The sequence below is a fragment of the Salvelinus namaycush genome, chromosome 3 (genome assembly GCF_016432855.1).
Source record: "Salvelinus namaycush isolate Seneca chromosome 3, SaNama_1.0, whole genome shotgun sequence".
In the NCBI taxonomy this organism is placed as follows: Eukaryota; Metazoa; Chordata; class Actinopteri; order Salmoniformes; family Salmonidae; genus Salvelinus; species Salvelinus namaycush.
In genome coordinates this window covers 72,531,241-72,552,890 of record NC_052309.1, presented here as the reverse complement: position 1 = coordinate 72,552,890, position 21,650 = coordinate 72,531,241, and the positions used below count along the sequence as shown (strand labels likewise).

The 21,650-nt window shown below is 44.0% G+C and overlaps 2 protein-coding genes across 2 annotated transcripts; both read left to right on the top strand.

Moving 5' to 3' along the window:
* The first annotated feature begins 7,038 nt into the window (after positions 1 to 7,038).
* Positions 7,039 to 9,838, top strand: LOC120037287 (primary amine oxidase, liver isozyme-like). Its single transcript, XM_038983457.1, has 4 exons — positions 7,039 to 8,689; positions 8,839 to 9,124; positions 9,233 to 9,365; positions 9,492 to 9,838. Exons 1-4 carry the CDS (start codon positions 7,132 to 7,134, stop codon positions 9,774 to 9,776), a joined length of 2,262 nt encoding a protein of 753 aa, XP_038839385.1. The 5' UTR covers positions 7,039 to 7,131; the 3' UTR covers positions 9,777 to 9,838.
* Positions 9,839 to 15,473: 5,635 nt separating this feature from the next.
* LOC120044567 (glucose-6-phosphatase-like) lies at positions 15,474 to 19,268 on the top strand. Its single transcript, XM_038989231.1, has 5 exons — positions 15,474 to 15,927; positions 16,146 to 16,255; positions 16,993 to 17,098; positions 17,246 to 17,361; positions 18,100 to 19,268. Exons 1-5 carry the CDS (start codon positions 15,710 to 15,712, stop codon positions 18,606 to 18,608), a joined length of 1,059 nt encoding a protein of 352 aa, XP_038845159.1. The 5' UTR covers positions 15,474 to 15,709; the 3' UTR covers positions 18,609 to 19,268.
* The last annotated feature ends 2,382 nt before the right edge of the window (positions 19,269 to 21,650 follow it).

The following is a 21,650-nucleotide window of genomic DNA, read 5'->3' as shown; positions in this document are numbered from 1 at the left end:
GTTGTCAGTCTCTTCAGAGGCACCTTCATTCTGAGAGTCACTCCCTTGGAGTTGAAAAGTCTCCGCCAAGATTACTAGACTTAGACTAAGCAGTAAGAAGACTTGAATAGAGGAATATACACAGGATAGCCTATAGCCTACATAGAAAGATAACATATTTCTATAAAACATTAGATCAAATGCTGGCCAGATAAAATCACACATCTTTAGCTATTTACCTGAGTTGACTTGAGTTTGATTTTCATTTTATAATAAAAGACCCATGCACAACTATTAGGTAACTTCAACCATGGGAAATGTTTTTGTTTATGGCAACAAGAAAATCTAGCATAAAATACTTAATGTCAGGGTCTCTTGGTTCAGGGCATACTGTGAGGAGTCTGAACAGACTTGGGAAAGTATGTTGGAAGTTTCTATAAAGAACCTTACTGTCATAACAAGACTGTTTATCATTTGGATTTTCTTGGCAGACTGCCTGACGAGACATCGATAGCAACATGGGTGTCACACGCTATGGCTTCATCTGTCTATTCTCAAGGGCAATAGATGGAAAGTTGCCTATAAGCTGAGGTTCATGATAGTATAGTACAACACTTCCTTTGAGCCTGTAGTCCTTAATTGGTCTAGTTTCTCTTTCAACAACAACTGCTATAACAGATGTATAAATGCTGAACAGACCAGATGACTATATAAACAAGACCTCAACTTTATGGCTAAATTGTATTGTGTAAACACAGTGATGCTATTTTAATACGCTAATCTAGCTGATGCAACACATCAGATGATTGTTTATTCAATATTCCAATGTGCTTGTACCCATCCCTATTAAAATAAACCATAAATGTAATTAAATCTAGGCCTATGCATGGTGTGAGACCCCAGTATTTGACTACCCTTTGGAACTTCCTCAAAGGTAAGCCTCTCCAACTGATGAAAGAGGATGCTGACAGAGTCCAGAAACTCAGGGAGGAATCCTACCATGTGATCTGCAAGGATAAATTTCACAAAAATCTCCCATTGACATGAATGCATTATTTCCGCAAAAGTCTGAGCCTTGTGATTCCCTGGTGCTAAAAGTCTCCAGTAGACCATTATCCTCCTTTTATAAAGTGGTGAACAACAGCAACAATAGACAATGTAATGAACGCATGGTGTCCTGCACATGTTTCCTCTCTAATGCATTATGCATCCTCACACTTGTGATGAATGTGTTGGGGATGTCTGTAATCATTAACTAATAGACCTGGTTGGGTCATAACTCACAGTCCCAAACAGCCACAGCTCAGAAGCCTGATCTCCATACAAAGCAGACAAACATCGGCTGAACATTCAATATTTGGACAACTGTGTGTTTTTCTCTAGTTTATCAGCACTGTCCACTGGGACAGATGGTACCTTGGTGTGCAGGGCAGTGATGTTGGTGATGTGGTCTATGGCAAGGGTATTATTGGTGATGGAGTGCCCGGTTTAACCTCTGTTTTAACTCTGTTTACTAAACTTGGTAAAAGCACTCTGGTAATCAACATGGCGCAATTAAGACAATTGCCTTGTTAATCACAGACGTATTTGTGTAGACATAAACAAGAGGCTTTTGACTGAGTAAACATCTTCACAGTGACATGTTGCATAGCAGAGATCAACCACAGTTAACGGCCTCCTTGAGTTGGAAATAACAACTTTCTTGTCACGTTCTGACCTTAGTTCCTTTTTTATGTCTTTATTTTAGTTCGGTCAGGGCGTGAGTTGGGGTGGGCATTCTATGCTGTTTTTCTATGTTTTGTTCTGTATTTATATTTCTATGTGTTTGGCCTAGTATGGTTCTCAATCAGAGGCAGGTGTCAGTCGTTGTCTCTGATTGGGAGTCATATTTAGGTAGCCTGTTTTCTATTGTGTTTTGTGGGTGATTATTTTCCGTTCCAGTGTTTGCACCATACGGGACTGTTTCGGTTGTTTGTTTGTGTTTTTTGTTATTTTGTTCTGTGTTCATTTTGATTTGTTAAAAATCTAATTATGGACACTTACCACGCTGCACATTGGTCCGATCCTTGCTACTCCTCCTCAGACGAAGAGGAAATCCGTTACATTTCTCCCCTCTCACACCAGTAGCAGTCCCTTAGCTGGCTAGAAAACATCAATAGGTTTGTAATGGATTTACAAAGGTTACATGAATAAATATCGTGAAAATATGTCCTATTATACCATCAGGGAAGAGTTCAACAAAACACACTTAGATCATGCATCTCTCACCTGGTTTCCCCCCTCCCCACCCCAATCACACGTTCACTTGTCTCCCCCCTCCCTGAACGTGTTTCTCAAGGGAAAGCCATCCGCTCCGTTAGTGCAGTTGGAGGGGTGGGGGACGGACATGAAATGGGAATTGTAGGATGTGTGTGTACGTGTGGTGGGCTGCACAGTGGGACCATGCTAGTGTTATTTTTAGCTCCCTGGGGAAGATCATGGTTTGTGGAGCAAACAACAGCAGCAGCAGGCAAGGAACAGGCCTAATGTCTGTCAGCCGGCCACGGCCAGATAACATATCACCTTGGAAACGTGTGCTGGTTGGAGGGTGGTGGCTGGGAACACTCAGCTAGACGTAAACACAGACCCTCTCCTCCTCCTCTCCTCTTCCCTCCTTCACTCCCCTCCATGCCTCACTAAACGAGGCTACACTCTTTTCCATCACTAGCTCGACGTGCCTGTACAGCATGGGTTTTTCCATGTTGTCCTCTTTTTTTCCCTCCTCCGTTGGCCTTCAGCAACACATGCAAAGTAGTATGTCCTGAAAAAGTAATCTTTCTTAACATGGTTAACCATACACTCTTAGAAAAAAAGAGCTATCTAGAACCTAAAAGGGTTCTTCGGCTGTCCCCATAGGAGAACCCTTTTTGGTTCCAGGTAGAACTGTTTTGGTTCCAGGTAGAACCCTTTTGGGTTCCAAGTAGGACCCTTTCCACAGAGTGTTCTACATGGAACCCAAAAGTGTTCTACGTGGAACCAAAAAGGGTTCTCCTATGGGGACAGCCAAAGAACCCTTTTGGAACCCTTAGAGAGTACATGTAGTTTAAAGCAGTCATTGAATGAAATAAGAATGATGGACCAATGAGACATTGAGGGATATTGAACTCTTGAAAGGAGAAATCTGTCAGCGATTCATTAGCGCTTATATTGAACCCATACGCTTGTTATTGTTCAACTTTAGCTAGTTAGCTTGGGTGCTTGACTGCCGTTGTGAGGTCAGAATGCTCAGATCAACCCTGGTCCTCGGCTAGAGTGTGCTCTGAATGCTCCGAGAGCTAAACGATCTGAATTTACGAACTGACAATCTGACAACGCTCTGAATTTACAAATGCCCAGAGCACACAATGAGCACACTCTGGCACTCTAGAGTGAATTTACGAACACATCCATTGAAAACTACTGTCTTCAGTGTCATCATAGTATTGGCAGGATGACAATATTTTTTATTTTGCAAATTAAAATAGTGTTCTGTTTCTTTGGCCAACCCAATGAACCCTGGTAGAAATAATCACTTGGCTTTATTTAATGGTAATATGGAATGTGAAGTCAATGAGCATTATGGGTAAAAAATACAAAATACAAAATACAGAGTTCCTCCTGAGATGCAAATTGTTGTGTTTCCCTGGAATTCAACATCTGAAAGTTGTCACAAGGGAGAGAGGACTCATAGAAGAGGGAAAATGAGTGGGCCACGCAGCTCGTGCACTGGCCAGGAATAAATTTGTGAATTATAGAAACATATCTCAGTAAATCTAAGTCGAATGGCAAGAAGGTCAAAGGCTAGAAAATGTATAGGTCAGGGATGGGCAACTTTGATGGGGGTGGGAGCCAGAAAAAAAATCTGAAATCATCACGAGGGGCCGCAGAGGCTCGCAGGTCTCCATACCCACATTGATACCCACACATGCAGCCTAGTGTTTTGGGTGCCCTAAGCAAAACGTTTTTTAATTTTTTATAATTATGAATTGTGTTGTTGTATTGGATCAATAGAATATGGGGAATAAAATGTATCCAAATATACCAGTTAATCCTGAAATTAAACCTAGATTCCTTCATTGAAGCATAAAAAAAGAAAGCCATCCATATCGCGGTCACCAACGCCCCACTACCGGACCAGCTAAACACCTTTTTCTCATGATTCGAGCACAATGACCCTAAGCTGCCAAGGAGAGTCTCCACTGAGGACATATGTGTTAACCCTCACAAGGCTGCCGGCTCAGACGGCATTGCTAGCCCTGCCCTCAGAGCATGTGCAGACCAGCTGGCTGTTGTATTCTCTGACATTTTCTCTCCCTAGGTCAGGCCGCTATACCCACCTGCTTCAAGATGTCCACTATCATCCCCGTGCCCAAGAAAGGGAAAGTAACTGAACTGAATGACTACCAACCAGTAACACTCACTTCCGTTATCATGAAGTACTTAAAGAGGCTAGTCAAAGACCATATCACCTCCTCCCTCCCAGACACACTCGACTCTCTCCAATTCGACCTACCGCCCTGACAGTTCCACGGACGACGCAATCGCCATTGCACTGCACACTACCCTTAGCCACCTGGACAAAAGGAATGCATATGTGAGGATGCTGTTCATCGACTACAGCTCGGCCTTCAATACCATAGTGCCCTATAAGCTCATTACAAAGCTCACAGCCCTGGGTCTGAACTCCTCCCTTTGCAACTGGGTCCTTGGCCTCCTGACGGGACACCCCATTTACATTTACATTTACATTTAAGTCATTTAGCAGACGCTCTTATCCAGAGCGACTTACAAATTGGAAAGTTCATACATATTCATCCTGGTCCCCCCGTGGGGAATGAACCCACAACCCTGGCGTTGCAAGCGCCATGCTCTACCAACTGAGCCACACGGGACCACCCACCCAATGGTGGTGTGCACCCACCATTGGGTGCACACCACCACCCCCAGGTGGTGAAGGTAGGCAACATTACCTCGTCGACACTGATTCTCAACACAGGGGCCCCACAAGGGTGCGTCCTCAGTCCCCTTCTGTATTCCCTGTATACACACGACTGCATAGGCTCGCACAGTTCCAACTCCATCATCAAGTTTGCTGACAACACGACAATAGTAGGCCTGATTACCAATAACGACAAGAGAGTTTAAAGCTAGGAGGAAGGCACTCTGATGGCGTGGTGCCAGGTAAAAAACCTCTCCTTTAACGTTAGCAAAACAAAGGAGCTGATTGTGGACTTCAGGAGGAACAAGGCTGGACATGCCCCCATTCTCATCAACGGGGCAGCCGTGGAGACAGTCAATAACTTAAAATTCCTTGGTGTACACATCTCAGAGAAGCTGAAATGGTCTAACCACACGGACAGATGAAGAAGGCACGACAGTGACCTTTTAACCTCAGGATGCTGAAGAAATTCGGCCTGTCCCGAAATGCCCTCACAGCGTTCTACAGGTACATCATCGAGAGCATACTGTCGAGCTGCATCACAGCCTGTTACGGCAACTCCACCACCACGGACCGTAAGGCGCTTCAGAGGGTGATACGTGCAGTCGAATTCACCATTGGGTGCACACTGCCTGCCCTACAGGACACCTACCACATCAGGTGTCGCAGGAAGGTCAAGATGATCATCAGGGACCCCAGCCATGCCCTGCCCTGTTCTCCCTGCTTCAATCACTCAGATGCAAACAGTTGTAAGGGATTTCTGCCCTATGTTCATACAAGAGACCACAGGAAACTTCTTTGATCGGAGGTTAGTTTGTTTAATAAGGATTGCAACCCGGAGTATACACTTACAGTAATTTGAAAGTAACACACTCAGTTCTGGAGATGGTGTTTTCCCTTTTTATCCCCTACTATGGTTCACTCCGCCCAGGGTGATGTCCCTTAACTTTAATACCATATAAGCTCATAATTATCAGTTGCTAATACAAAATTGTCTCTGCTAGCCATGTCTTGAGGGTATGCATTGTTCGTTTACATTTAGGCCTACATTGTTTACAAACATTGGTGTAAATCAAGCTTATATTTTGGGTTCTGATGGGGTAGGTCTACGACAGTTGAACTAGCTCATGAGGCATTTATAACTTAGCCTATTACTCAAGAATCAATGGGTATAGGCTATATCATTCTTTTAATGCCTATATCCAAAATTGGATGTAGCAACTAAGAGTTATAGCTGTGTTTGTTGGTTAGAATAAGAGAGCTCCTTTTACGGCTTGCCTCAGAAAGAAAAAGTGAGGAGCGCTATACACTATAAACCTACTTCAAACTGAGGACTTTCGGAAGGCTGCCAAGACTTGTGGCTTTCCACTTACATCAAATGTTGGCGAGAGAATGTTGGCTGCGTTCCGAAACGGAAAACTATTCCCACCAGGGTCCAGGAAACACGGCGGGCGACAACAGACAAATCAGATGAAGGTGTTTTTTCACTTCGACAGTGCAGTGAGACCCAGGCTAGTGAAAAACAACAAAAGCAACACCATCAATTGTTTTGTCTGCGCGTGATGCCTGGTTTATAGAGGCTTCCCAACTAAAATAACCATTATAGTGTATTTCAACTTCAAGAAGACGATGCTCTTGCACACCACATTTTGTGTAAAAATAGTTACACATTTAATTTTCTATCTAGGCCTACATGTACAAATAAAATATCTGTAAAAAATATATCAACACAACCAAGTCCATTGAACAAGTATTTATTTGACAGGAACGCACAACCCTTTCCACAGGGAGCATACAATATGTGCGTAAAATACACTTTACGCAGGAGGAATGTTGGCCTTTATCCAAAAACTATTGGATTAAATCCCGGCAATTGCATAACTTTATTCAAAGTATACGAGAACTTTGAATTTCTTGAGGGTGCTGCACGGGGGTGGGACGAGGGACGGACGGGTGTGGCTCATCCCAAATTCACTTGCCGCTTAAAAAAAACTATTGGATTAAATCCCGGCAATTGCATAACTTTATTCAAAGTATACGAGAACTTTGAATTTCTTGAGGGTGCTGCACGGGGGTGGGACGAGGGACGGACGGGTGTGGCTCATCCCAAATTCACTTGCCGCCTAATCTTATGCTCATCGCAATCGCCTCCTCTATCCAGAACACCCCAGGATGTTTAGATTGTGGTTTGGAGAATGACTTCATTAGTTAAATGGATATTGATACTCTTTGGCCTGATCTCAGTAATAGCGAATATTGTCATCGTATGTCTTTACTCAGGTAGGCTGCCCAAATGCTCCTCGAAGCCGCATCATGTTTTCAAGGGAAAACACAATGAACGCAGCGCGATGTTTGCTGACCTGTCCGCGGAGGAATATCTCCAAGTCCGCGACTATATGAGTAATCAGAAAGACTTGGATATTTCTGTCAATGCGCTTACAAAGCCTTCAGGGAATTTTCTCTTCTTAATTGATCTTTTGCTGCCAAGGAAAGCGGATGCACTTGGCTACCTAGATAACAATAAACCCAAGCCGGTGAGAGAGGCGACTGCGGTGGTTTTCTATGGAACCCTTGGGCACATTAAAGAATATGTGGTGGGACCTCTCCCCAACACGACTTACCACCGCGATGTCACCGTTGAGAGGTATAAAGAAGAGTTGCCCATCAATGCTCGTACGGTCACCATTGGTGAATATGCACTTATTTTCAAGTTTATTAATGAAGAGGTATTTACAAAACTTGGCCAAATAATGAAAGAAAGTTTTGATGTCAGTAAAGAGAAAACCCTGAATGGTTTCGAAGGCATGCCTCGGGGTGTCAAATCCGGAGAGAGACAGACATGGATATCTTTCTTTCGTGATTTGAGTGGGATGTACATCCACCCTGTAGGTTTGGAAGTTTTAATCAACCACGAAAGCACCAACGCGTCTCTTTGGAGTGTGAAGAGATTACTTTATAACGGACAGTACTTCGACAGTGTGGAGGATCTTATAAAACAATATGATGCCGGGACAGTGACTAAAATTGTGTATAAACCTGTCCAGAACTATGCATCACTAAAACCTAAAAGTAAACCCACAGGTTTAAGCCCTCAGCAGTTTTACGCGCAAGGTAAACGCTTCAGTGTCAAGAATAATCATGTCATGTATCTCGAATGGAGTTTTGCGTTCGGTCTGAGTTCCCTCACCGGTATGAGAGTTTTTGACATTCGTTTCAAGGGGGAGAGGATAGTTTATGAGCTTAGTGTTCAAGAGGCAATGTCAGTTTATGGTTCCATCACACCCGGCATGATTCTGACTAAGTTTTTGGACTCTAGTATCGGAATAGGTCGCTTTGCGCACGAGCTCGTTCGAGGCGTGGATTGTCCGTACGCGGCAACCTACATCGACACTTTCCGATACATTGACGTCAGTGCACCTCATAGATTCAGGAATTCAATTTGCCTTTTTGAGCACAATACAGGCCGTCCTCTCAGAAGACACTTCTCGGACTTTTTCAGCAATAGTTATGGAGGCATGGTAAACAGTGCCTTAGTTTTTAGGACCATTACGGCCATAGGTAACTATGACTACTTGTGGGACTTCATTTTTTACCAGAGCGGCTCTGTTGAGACCAAAGTGCATGCCACTGGATACATATCGTCATCTTTCAATGTTGATGGCAATCTCAAATACGGACACCAGGTGGCAGAAAATACTATTGGGAACATCCACACTCATTTCATCAACTTCAAAGTTGACCTGGACGTGTTGGGTAAGTGTGAACAATACATTTGGCCTAGTATGAACCGATGAAAGTAAAGCACAGTTATACATGTTTTAAATGAGTTATCTTTCATTTCAATGATAGGATTATAACATGATCCAATAATTAGAATTTTGAATTGGGATTTTGTACCACAGGGGTTGAGAATGTATTCCAGACCAAGGACATGAAGTTTATGAATGTTTCTTTACCCTGGATGCCGGAGCGCTATGCCATGGTTCCTCAGCTGGTGGAGGCCCAGCTAAAGACTGAGAAGGAGGCTGCTCTCCGCTACGACACCAAGACGCCACGCTACCTTCACATCGCAAGCAACCGCACCAACCGCTGGGGCCACCAACGCTCCTACCGCCTCCAGGTGGTCAGCTTCACCGGTGACAGCCTTCCAGAGACGGAGCCAGAGGAGAAGTCCATGTCTTGGGCTAGGTGAGGCTCCCTCCTCTCTCCTAAGGAAGGTCCTAATTCCCAAAACACAGGTTACAGGTAGACCAAAGGCAAAGCAGTTTGACCAACTTTTGTTATTTTATTTGGCAGGTATAAAGTGGCCATCACTAAGCACAAAGACTCGGAGCAGACCAGCAGTAGCCTGTACAGTCAGAACAACATGTGGACACCAGCAGTGGACTTCAGCAAGTACATTGAGGATGACGAGAGCATTGAGAACCAGGTGTGTTTTTGGTCTTATGTGCCGTTGTCCTTACATATATTTTACCACTCTCTTGAGATTTGCACATTTTCAGGTCATTGATAAATGAAGGTTTGGTAGTCACCAAATTAGTGTTTTTTTGTCTAGGACCTGGTTGCCTGGGTAACCACCGGCTTCCTCCACATTCCTCATGCTGAGGACATCCCCAACACAGTTACCGTTGGAAATGGAGGCGGAGTGATCCTGAGACCACATAATTACTTTGATGAGGACCCGTCTATTCACTCTCCAGACGGGGTGTACATCAGCCCAGGGTCAGAGGGAAACTGTGAAAATAACAAGATGGCCTGCTTGGCTGAAGACGCATGCAGCCCAGTCGTTGAACCGTTCACCTACAATGGGTTTGAAGGGACCATGAAGTTTGAAGAGTGAAAAAAAAAAAAGTCCCCAGTCCCAATCCTGAGTGTGCTCTGCGCTAAACACTAAAACACTTATGAAAATGTGAAAATTTGAAATAATTAAGAAACAATATTGGATTTCTAACTTGGCATGGACTCTACAAGTTGTCAAAAGTGTTCCACAGGGATGCTGGCCCAAATTGACTCCAATGCTTCCCACAGTTGTGTCAAGTTGGCTGGATGTCTTTTGGGTGGTGGACCATTCTTGATAGACACGGAAAACTGTTGAGAGTGGAAAAACCCAGCGGCGTTGCCGTTCTTGACACACTCAGACCTGTGTGCCTGGCACCTACTATCATACCCTGTTCAAAGGCACTTAAATCTTTTGTCTTGCCCATTCACCCTCTAAATGGTACACTCACTGTATATATTCAACTCAATACAGTATAGGTTTATATCTGCTCATTTGAATACTTTATCACTGCACTGAGGCTTTTCAATTCACGTTCGTCTGACCACTCTCTGTATGAGGAGGAAGCTGTAACTCTCCGTTGATTGTTTTGTTTATGTTTTTACCTTACACATAAGAAATAATCTGTCTAGTTGTCTCTCCCAATAAAAAATAAAAATATTTGTTTCAAATGGGCTGGACCTCAGCTGTTTCCTGTTTTTTACAGTCTTTCTACTCCCCATGGTGTCTGCAGAGACCAGATCAAAGTGGGTGAATGAACTCCCCACCCCTCCTCACTTCATGGGAACGGAAGTTCTTGTTGTATACCTTTTAATATGTTGATTTTTTTTTTTAACCTTTATTTAACTAGGCAGGTCAGTTAAGAACAATTTCTTATTTACAATGACGGCCTACACCGGCCAAACCCGGACGACGCTGGGCCAACTGTACGCCGCCCTATGGGACAATCACGGCCGGTTGTGATACAGCCTGGATAAGAATTAACTTAGAATTTTTTTTCACAGTACAATAGGGTTTGTTGGACAAGATTTTGGCATTTTTAAGGCCATTGCGAGTTTGTAATTTTCCCCCTTGGACAACCCACAGATTTTGTAACATATCTTGGCACAGCCTCCAATCCCTACTAAAGGTGACCTGAAAATGACCTCCTCACACTGGCCATTGTAAATATTTGAAGGAATGTCCATGCAGCTAACAGGCCTCTTACGCAGAACTTTGTCCACATTTTGGAAAGATGGATTTCTGCTCCGCTGCTAAGTGCCTCTTAGACCTGTATAGGCTACTCATCACACACACATACATACATACATACATACATATACACACACAAACACACACACACACACACACACACATACATATGTCTACTCCCACTTGTGTTGCAAAACGTATGTTTTAATTTGACCTTCCACTTTCAATAAATTCCACTCAGACTGTGTAGACATTCAGTTACAGACCAGTTGTTAAAGTGTTAGAACTGTGAGGGGAATGGATACATTGAATCAACACTGGAGTTAGTGGTGTCAGAGAAAACGTTCCTATGGAGATTACCACATCTGGGTTCGCATGATTTCAGTCAGACACTAAGGAAACTTTGGTTTGTCCTCCATTCTAATTAATGCCTGCAGGCTAGCTTGGTTAAAACAAGAAAGATTAGCAACAAAAAAAAAACACTCAGGAGAAAGCAAAGGAACTTAATTTGTCAAATTCCTAACTTGACTCCTGACACAGCAACCACATCCCCCCCTAAATAAAGAGGAGATAACTGCATCTGTGTTAATGTCAGGGACATTTTACATTGGATTCAAACTCTCAGCTGCCTAGTGCTGGTCACCCCAACGTCCTCGCCCTGTGATCTTCCTGCTCCACTAACCATATAACGGTCATGAGTCATGACCAGTAGACTGCTCCGGTTACTGGTAAGAACCCCCACACACTGATCTCAGAGGTAGACCAAAGATTGGTTGTCAGTCTCTTCAGAGGCACCTTCATTCTGAGAGTCACTCCCTTGGAGTTGAAAAGTCTCCGCCAAGATTACTAGACTTAGACTAAGCAGTAAGAAGACTTGAATAGAGGAATATACACAGGATAGCCTATAGCCTACATAGAAAGATAACATATTTCTATAAAACATTAGATCAAATGCTGGCCAGATAAAATCACACATCTTTAGCTATTTACCTGAGTTGACTTGAGTTTGATTTTCATTTTATAATAAAAGACCCATGCACAACTATTAGGTAACTTCAACCATGGGAAATGTTTTTGTTTATGGCAACAAGAAAATCTAGCATAAAATACTTAATGTCAGGGTCTCTTGGTTCAGGGCATACTGTGAGGAGTCTGAACAGACTTGGGAAAGTATGTTGGAAGTTTCTATAAAGAACCTTACTGTCATAACAAGACTGTTTATCATTTGGATTTTCTTGGCAGACTGCCTGACGAGACATCGATAGCAACATGGGTGTCACACGCTATGGCTTCATCTGTCTATTCTCAAGGGCAATAGATGGAAAGTTGCCTATAAGCTGAGGTTCATGATAGTATAGTACAACACTTCCTTTGAGCCTGTAGTCCTTAATTGGTCTAGTTTCTCTTTCAACAACAACTGCTATAACAGATGTATAAATGCTGAACAGACCAGATGACTATATAAACAAGACCTCAACTTTATGGCTAAATTGTATTGTGTAAACACAGTGATGCTATTTTAATACGCTAATCTAGCTGATGCAACACATCAGATGATTGTTTATTCAATATTCCAATGTGCTTGTACCCATCCCTATTAAAATAAACCATAAATGTAATTAAATCTAGGCCTATGCATGGTGTGAGACCCCAGTATTTGACTACCCTTTGGAACTTCCTCAAAGGTAAGCCTCTCCAACTGATGAAAGAGGATGCTGACAGAGTCCAGAAACTCAGGGAGGAATCCTACCATGTGATCTGCAAGGATAAATTTCACAAAAATCTCCCATTGACATGAATGCATTATTTCCGCAAAAGTCTGAGCCTTGTGATTCCCTGGTGCTAAAAGTCTCCAGTAGACCATTATCCTCCTTTTATAAAGTGGTGAACAACAGCAACAATAGACAATGTAATGAACGCATGGTGTCCTGCACATGTTTCCTCTCTAATGCATTATGCATCCTCACACTTGTGATGAATGTGTTGGGGATGTCTGTAATCATTAACTAATAGACCTGGTTGGGTCATAACTCACAGTCCCAAACAGCCACAGCTCAGAAGCCTGATCTCCATACAAAGCAGACAAACATCGGCTGAACATTCAATATTTGGACAACTGTGTGTTTTTCTCTAGTTTATCAGCACTGTCCACTGGGACAGATGGTACCTTGGTGTGCAGGGCAGTGATGTTGGTGATGTGGTCTATGGCAAGGGTATTATTGGTGATGGAGTGCCCGGTTTAACCTCTGTTTTAACTCTGTTTACTAAACTTGGTAAAAGCACTCTGGTAATCAACATGGCGCAATTAAGACAATTGCCTTGTTAATCACAGACGTATTTGTGTAGACATAAACAAGAGGCTTTTGACTGAGTAAACATCTTCACAGTGACATGTTGCATAGCAGAGATCAACCACAGTTAACGGCCTCCTTGAGTTGGAAATAACAACTTTCTTGTCACGTTCTGACCTTAGTTCCTTTTTTATGTCTTTATTTTAGTTCGGTCAGGGCGTGAGTTGGGGTGGGCATTCTATGCTGTTTTTCTATGTTTTGTTCTGTATTTATATTTCTATGTGTTTGGCCTAGTATGGTTCTCAATCAGAGGCAGGTGTCAGTCGTTGTCTCTGATTGGGAGTCATATTTAGGTAGCCTGTTTTCTATTGTGTTTTGTGGGTGATTATTTTCCGTTCCAGTGTTTGCACCATACGGGACTGTTTCGGTTGTTTGTTTGTGTTTTTTGTTATTTTGTTCTGTGTTCATTTTGATTTGTTAAAAATCTAATTATGGACACTTACCACGCTGCACATTGGTCCGATCCTTGCTACTCCTCCTCAGACGAAGAGGAAATCCGTTACATTTCTCCCCTCTCACACCAGTAGCAGTCCCTTAGCTGGCTAGAAAACATCAATAGGTTTGTAATGGATTTACAAAGGTTACATGAATAAATATCGTGAAAATATGTCCTATTATACCATCAGGGAAGAGTTCAACAAAACACACTTAGATCATGCATCTCTCACCTGGTTTCCCCCCTCCCCACCCCAATCACACGTTCACTTGTCTCCCCCCTCCCTGAACGTGTTTCTCAAGGGAAAGCCATCCGCTCCGTTAGTGCAGTTGGAGGGGTGGGGGACGGACATGAAATGGGAATTGTAGGATGTGTGTGTACGTGTGGTGGGCTGCACAGTGGGACCATGCTAGTGTTATTTTTAGCTCCCTGGGGAAGATCATGGTTTGTGGAGCAAACAACAGCAGCAGCAGGCAAGGAACAGGCCTAATGTCTGTCAGCCGGCCACGGCCAGATAACATATCACCTTGGAAACGTGTGCTGGTTGGAGGGTGGTGGCTGGGAACACTCAGCTAGACGTAAACACAGACCCTCTCCTCCTCCTCTCCTCTTCCCTCCTTCACTCCCCTCCATGCCTCACTAAACGAGGCTACACTCTTTTCCATCACTAGCTCGACGTGCCTGTACAGCATGGGTTTTTCCATGTTGTCCTCTTTTTTTCCCTCCTCCGTTGGCCTTCAGCAACACATGCAAAGTAGTATGTCCTGAAAAAGTAATCTTTCTTAACATGGTTAACCATACACTCTTAGAAAAAAAGAGCTATCTAGAACCTAAAAGGGTTCTTCGGCTGTCCCCATAGGAGAACCCTTTTTGGTTCCAGGTAGAACTGTTTTGGTTCCAGGTAGAACCCTTTTGGGTTCCAAGTAGGACCCTTTCCACAGAGTGTTCTACATGGAACCCAAAAGTGTTCTACGTGGAACCAAAAAGGGTTCTCCTATGGGGACAGCCAAAGAACCCTTTTGGAACCCTTAGAGAGTACATGTAGTTTAAAGCAGTCATTGAATGAAATAAGAATGATGGACCAATGAGACATTGAGGGATATTGAACTCTTGAAAGGAGAAATCTGTCAGCGATTCATTAGCGCTTATATTGAACCCATACGCTTGTTATTGTTCAACTCCACTAGCCCCATAAGAGGGCAATCAGCCGGCGGGGGAAAAAGAACACTTCACATTTACTTCATCTGGTATCTACTCACTCTGAGCTCTCAACAGGGCAGGGAGCGATAACTGGAGGAGCAGCCCCTGCACATGCATGACGTGACGGTGGTGATGAGTATGTGTGCATGCATATGTCTTTCAGTGGAGGCTGGTTGGAGGAGCAATAGCAGGACGGGCTCATTGTAATGGCTGGAATGGAATTAATGGAACGGAGTCAAACATGTGGTTTCCATATGTTTGATTTGTTTGATACCGTTCCATTGATTCCGTTCCAGACATTACAATGAGCCCATCCTCCTATAGCTCCTCCCACCACCCGCCACTGGTGTGTGTGTGTGTGTACGTGCGTGCATGTGGGGGGGGGGGGGGTCTTCCAACAATACCACACCACAGGTAGTCCCCATGGTGATGCACTGACCAGCTGGCTGCAGTGCAGTCAGTCATGATGTAATGTTTGTCCAGTTCTTTTCCCTCCTCACTCTCTCCAGTTCAAAGATCAGGCGTGGTGGAGTGACCAGGTGTTCACACAGGGTATAAAAGGGATAGCAGCGGTGACAGGCGTGCACTGGACAGACAAGCAGCACACACTACAAGGGCTGCACAGAGACCTCACACCACTACCTCTTGACTTTATCAGGCAATACACACAGAACTATGGTACTGCCAGCGGGCATCTCAGCAGACACCTCTGCTCTTCTGACATAGGATATCAGACACAGCAGCAGCTATAGACTAGTTGTCGAAGACTGGTCTTGACGTTAGTGTGACTGTCAGATACAGTGAACTAGAGAGCAGCCATGGACACCGTCCACGCCTATGGGGTTAGCACCACACGATACCTCCAGACTCACTACAGGGACACTCAGAGCTGGTTCCTGTTTGTTTCCATGGCAGCTGACCTGCGGAACACCTTCTTTGTCTTCTTCCCTGTGTGTTTCCACCTGCGGGAATCAGTGGGGGTCAAGCTGGTCTGGGTGGCTGTGGTGGGAGACTGGCTCAACCTTATCTTCAAATGGTAGGTGACTACTAATACTAATCACAGTGCTCAGATGGTAAGATAAAGAATAACAATATAATATGTATATTTCCAGGATAAAAAATACTGCAGGTTCCGAATGATTTAACTATGCTATGAGAACAATCCAACAGATGATCCCTCCAGTGCGTATGTTGCTAGACAGAGGAGGATTCAATATGTGATACATGATATATTACTCTCTCATGTCTACACAGGATCCTGTTTGGCGAGCGTCCCTATTGGTGGGTTCAAGAGACTCCTTACTATGGCAACTCATCAGCGCCACAAATTGGGCAGTTCCCTATGACCTGTGAGACTAGTCCAGGTGAGTGCCTGTTTGTCTGCTGCTGGTTGCAAAACCGCTTTCCTTTCTGGAGAATCCATGCAGTATTTTCAACTCAAATGAATTAAATTCCATTATTTTATTTTATTTTTTATTTATTTAACCTTTATTTAACTAGGCAAGTCAGTTAAGAACAAATTCTTATTTACAATGATGGCCTACCAAAAAGCATAGAAGCAACACATGACAACACAACATGGCAGCAGCACAAAATGGTAGCAGCACAAAACAGGGTACAAACATTATTGGGCACAGACGACAGCACAAAGGGCAAGAAGGTAGAGACAACAATACATCACGCAAAGCAGCCACAACTGTCAGTAAGAGTGTCCATGATTGAGTCTTTGAATTAAGAGATTGAGATAAAACTGTCCAGTTTTAGTGTTTGTTGCAGCTCGTTCCAGTTGCTAGCTGCAGCGAACTGAAAAGAGGAGCGACCCAGGGATGTGTGTGCTTTAGGGATACTTTAACAGAATGTGACTGACAGAATGGGTGTTGTATGTGGAGGATGAGGGCTGCAGTAGATATCTCAGATAGGGGGAAGTGAGGCCTAAGAGGGTTTAATAAATAAGCATAAACCAGTGGGTTTTGCAACGGGTATACAGAGCTGACCAGTTTACAGAAAAGTATAGAGTGCAGTTCGATTCAGTTTGATTCCATTCTGTTCACAATTTTTTTTTCAAGCAAAACTGTACTTGACAGCAGTTCTCCTCTCACAGGAAGTCCGTCGGGTCATGCCATGAGTGCTGCAGGGGTTTACTACGCTATGATCTCATCACTCCTTGCCATCCTCCTCAAGGAACATGGGGGTCACATCAAGAACTGGTAAGAGGACAAATTCTATGTTGTTTATCAGAGTTTATCTGCTAGACACAAATATCTAGATTGAATGATCCAACTCTGCTAAGTAGGTGACTGTGTGTCCTTCCCTGCGTGTGTGTGTGTGTGTGTGTGTGCGTGCGTGCGCATCAGGTGTGTCCGCGCGACCCTGTGGGCTGTCTTCTGGTGCGTGCAGGTGTGTGTCTGCCTCTCCAGGGTTTTCATCGCTGCCCACTTCCCTCACCAAGTTGTCGCTGGGGTCGTCACAGGTCAGTGGAGAGCCCCAACTCTTATACTGAACTCTAAATCAAACCCTATACCCTACTACCCTGTTGGCCCTTCTTTCAGTTCTGGATAAGCAATATGGTAATAGCACTGCTTTGAACACTGATTGGCTTGGTGTAACTTCTGCCATGAATGTAGTTTATGCCAAATATGTTGTTTATGCATACACACATCATAACATACGCACTATACACACACGCACACATAGATTTTGTGTTGTAGATATGTGGTAGTAGAGTAGTGGCCTGAGGACACACACTCAATGTGTTGTGAAATGTATTGTGATGTTTTTTTAAATTGTATAACTGCCTTAATTTTACTGGACACCAGGAAGAGTATCTACAAATACAAACCTTTCAGATATACACTGAGTGTACAAAACATTAAGAACACCTGCTCTTTCCATGACTTAGACTGACCAGGTGAATCCAGGTGAAAGCTATGATCCCTTATTGATGTCACTTGTTAAATCCACTTCAATCAGTGTAGATGAAGAGGAGGAGACAGGTTAAGGAAGGATTTTTAAGCCTTGATACAATTGAGACATGGATTGTGTATGTGTGCCATTCAGAGGGTAAATGGGCAAGACAAATAATTTAGGTGTCTTTGAACAGGTATGGTAGTAGGTGCCTGGCGCCTTTGTTAGGTGTTTTCCCAATTGAGAACATGCAAGTGAAAGCTGGGAAAGAACTTCTCTTTGACAAGCCTGTCCGTTTTCCTAGGCATCCTAGTGGCGGAGACCTTTGACCGGGTCCAGTGGATCTACAGGGCTAGCCTGATGCGTTACATCTACACCACCCTCTCCCTGCTCTCCTTCGCTGTGGGCCTTTACCTGGTCCTCAGGGGCCTGGGGGTGGACCTGCTCTGGACCCTGGACAAGGCCCAGCGCTGGTGCCAGCGGCCCCAATGGGTCCACATAGACACTACACCCTTCGCCAGCCTCCTGCGCAACACCGGCACTCTGTTAGGCCTGGGCTTGGGCTTGCACTCGCCCCTCTACGCCGAGGCCCGGAGAGTAGGCGGTGGCGCCACATATAGGCTGGCATGCGTGGGCGCCACACTGCTGCTGCTCCACCTACTGGACTCATTCAGGCCACCAGCCCACACCAGGGCTCTGTTCTATCTGCTGTCCTTCTGTAAGAGTGCCACTGTGCCCCTGTCCACTGTGGGCATAGTGCCCTACTGCGTGGCCGAGGCAGCGGGACGGAACGGAAAGAAACACCAGTTTTGAACTAATTCGAACTTATTGTAATTCTGTGACAAATGCCCTGAAGGGACAGACAGAGGCGGACTGTCATAGGAGAAGCAGGAATGTTCACCCCAGTTGAAAGGGCTTGAAGGTCGGTCAGTAGACACTTGTTGCTGCATGAGGTGGATGTTTAATATTACTTTTTTTTCTCTTTTTTTGTCACATGCACAGATGTAGTTGCAGTGTACAGTGAAATTCTTAAGCTCCGAGCTCCAGCAGTGCAGGTGTGAATGAAACAATAAAAAAATACAAATAATAATCATTATTATTATGTATACATGTTTACAACGTGACAATGATCAATATAAATGTTCATTGGGTGTGGGCAGGGTAATTGTCCGTTGGGGGGGGGGGGGGGATAAAATGTCCATAGAGGGATCAGCTGTCGTTTTTCAATGGAAAAGTTCTGGTAACCTCACACAGTGCAGTGGTCATGGACAGGGCCTGCCCTGAGAAATTAGACAGCAATATAAAGCCGTTATTAGCTCACTACTTGGTTTTCTTTTTATATGACATGAGAGACAATTATTTTAAAATTAAATATCTACAGTGGGCAGAAGAAGTATTTGATACACTGCCGATTTTGCAGGTTTTCCTACTTACAAAGCATGTAGAGGTCTGTAATTTTTATCATAGGTACACTTCAACTGTGAGAGACGGAATCTACAACAAAAGTCCAGAAAATCACATTGTATGATTTTTAAGTAATTCATTTGCATTTTATTGCATGACATAAGTATTTGATCACCTACCAACCAGTAAGAATTCCGGCTCTCACAGTCCTGTTAGTTTTTCTTTAAGAAGTCCTCCTGTTCTCCACTCATTACCTGTATTAACTGCACCTGTTTGAACGCGTTACCTGTATAAAAGACACCTGTCCACAGACTCCAACCTCTCCACAATGGCCAAGACCAGAGAGCTGTGTAAGGACATCAGGGATAAAATTGTAGACCTGCACAAGGCTGGGATGGGCTACAGGACAATAGGCAAGCAGCTTGGTGAGAAGGCAACAACTGTTGGCGCAATTATTAGAAAATGGAAGAAGTTCAAGATGATGGTCAATCACCCTCGGTCTGGGGCTCCATGCAAGATCTCACCTCGTGGGGCATCAATGATCATGAGGAAGGTGAGGGATCAGCCCAGAACTACACAGCAGGACCTGGTCAATGACCTGAAGAGAGCTGGGACCACAGTCTCAAAGAAAACCATTAGTAACACACTACGCCGTCATGGATTAAAATCCTGCAGCGCACGCAAGGTCCCCCTGCTCAAGCCAGCGCATGTCCAGGCCCGTCTGAAGTTTGCCAATGACCATCTGGATGATCCAGAAGAGGAATGGGAGAAAGTCATGTGGTCTGATGAGACAAAAATAGAGCTTTTTGGTCTAAACTCCACTCGCCGTGTTTGGAGGAAGAAGAAGGATGAGTACAACCCCAAGAACACCATCCCAACCGTGAAGCATGGAGGTGGAAACATCATTCTTTGGGGATGCTTTTCTGCAAAGGGAACAGGACGACTGCACCGTATTGAGGGGAGGATGGATGGGGCCATGTATCGCGAGATCTTGGCCATCAACCTCCTTCCCTCAGAAAGAGCATTGAAGATGGGTCGTGGCTGGGTCTTCCAGCATGACAACGACCCGAAACACACAGCCAGGGTAACTAAGGAGTGGCTCCGTAAGAAGCATCTCAAGATCTTTGAGTGGCCTAGCCAGTCTCCAGACCTGAACCCAATAGAAAATCTTTGGAGGGAGCTGAAAGTCCGTATTGCCCAGCGACAGCCCCGAAACCTGAAGGATCTGGAGAAGGTCTGTATGGAGGAGTGAGCCAAAATCTGGTATGGAGGAGTGTGTGCAAACCTGGTCAAGAACTACAGGAAACGTATGATCTCTGTAATTGCAAACAAAGGTTTCTGTACCAAATATTAAGTTCTGCTTTTCTGATGTATCAAATACTTATGTCATGCAATAAAATGCAAATTAATTACTTAAAAATCATACAATGTGATTTTCTGGATTTTTGTTTTAGATTCCGTCTCTCACAGTTGAAGTGTACCTATGATAAAAAATTACTGACCTCTACATGCTTTGTAAGTAGGAAAACCTGCAAAATCGGCAGTGTATCAAATACTTCTTCTCCCCACTGTATATTTTTTTATTGTGTACAATCCAGATTAATCATGGTCTATGAAACAGCCCCTTTTCCTGTAAATGCCCTGTGATTTGTAATACCCAATGGCACATTTTATTTGACTATCAAATAGCATAATTAATCATCACTTACTGTAGATAGACCACAGTTAATTTATTTGTTATCGCTCTCAGCCAGAAAAGCCTGTGGAGGATTCAGACTTTAGATTGTAAAATCAAGAAGCACTCCCAATCGGTTTCTTGTCTTCATGAAATATTGTTATAGGGAGAGAAGGAGGGTGAGCATAGAATTACATATATACTGAACAAAAACGCAACATGTAAAGTGTTGGTCCCGTGTTTCATGAGCTGAAACCAAAGATCCCAGAAATTTTCCATACGGACAAAAAGCAGATTTCGCAAAAATTTTACATACAAATTGGTTTACATTCCTGTTAGTGAGCATTTCTCCTTTGCCAAGATAATCCATCCACCTGACAAGTGTGGCATATCAAGAAGCTGATTAAACAGCATGATCATTACACAGGTGTCACACAACACAATGCCACAGTTGTCTCAAGTTTTGAGGGAGCGTGCAATTGAATGACTGCAGGAATGTCCACCAGAGCTGTTGCCAGAGAATTGAATGTTCATTTTTCTATCATAAACTGCCTCCAACGTTGTTTTAGAGAATTTGGCAGTATGTCCAACCGACCTCACAACCGCAGACCACGTGTACTGCAGTCCGCCGCGTAACCGACTTCAGTGGGCAAATGCTCACCTTCGATGGCCACTGGCAAGCTGGAGAAGTGTGCTCTTCACGGATGAATCCCGGTTTCAACTGTACCGGGCAGATGGCATCGTGTGGGCGAGTGGTTTGCTGATGTCAATTTTGT

Bases quoted from the DNA above. Each gene is read 5' to 3' on its own strand.
- LOC120037287 (XM_038983457.1), top strand. From the start codon at position 7,132: ATGACTTCATTAGTTAAATGGATATTGATACTCTTTGGCCTGATCTCA. The intron at 8,690-8,838 runs GTAAGTGTGAAC...TTTGTACCACAG, and splicing joins AGTTGACCTGGACGTGTTGG to GGGTTGAGAATGTATTCCAG. The intron at 9,366-9,491 runs GTGTGTTTTTGG...TTTTTTGTCTAG, and splicing joins ACGAGAGCATTGAGAACCAG to GACCTGGTTGCCTGGGTAAC.
- LOC120044567 (XM_038989231.1), top strand. From the start codon at position 15,710: ATGGACACCGTCCACGCCTATGGGGTTAGCACCACACGATACCTCCAG. The intron at 15,928-16,145 runs GTAGGTGACTAC...ATGTCTACACAG, and splicing joins CTCAACCTTATCTTCAAATG to GATCCTGTTTGGCGAGCGTC. The intron at 16,256-16,992 runs GTGAGTGCCTGT...CTCCTCTCACAG, and splicing joins GACCTGTGAGACTAGTCCAG to GAAGTCCGTCGGGTCATGCC.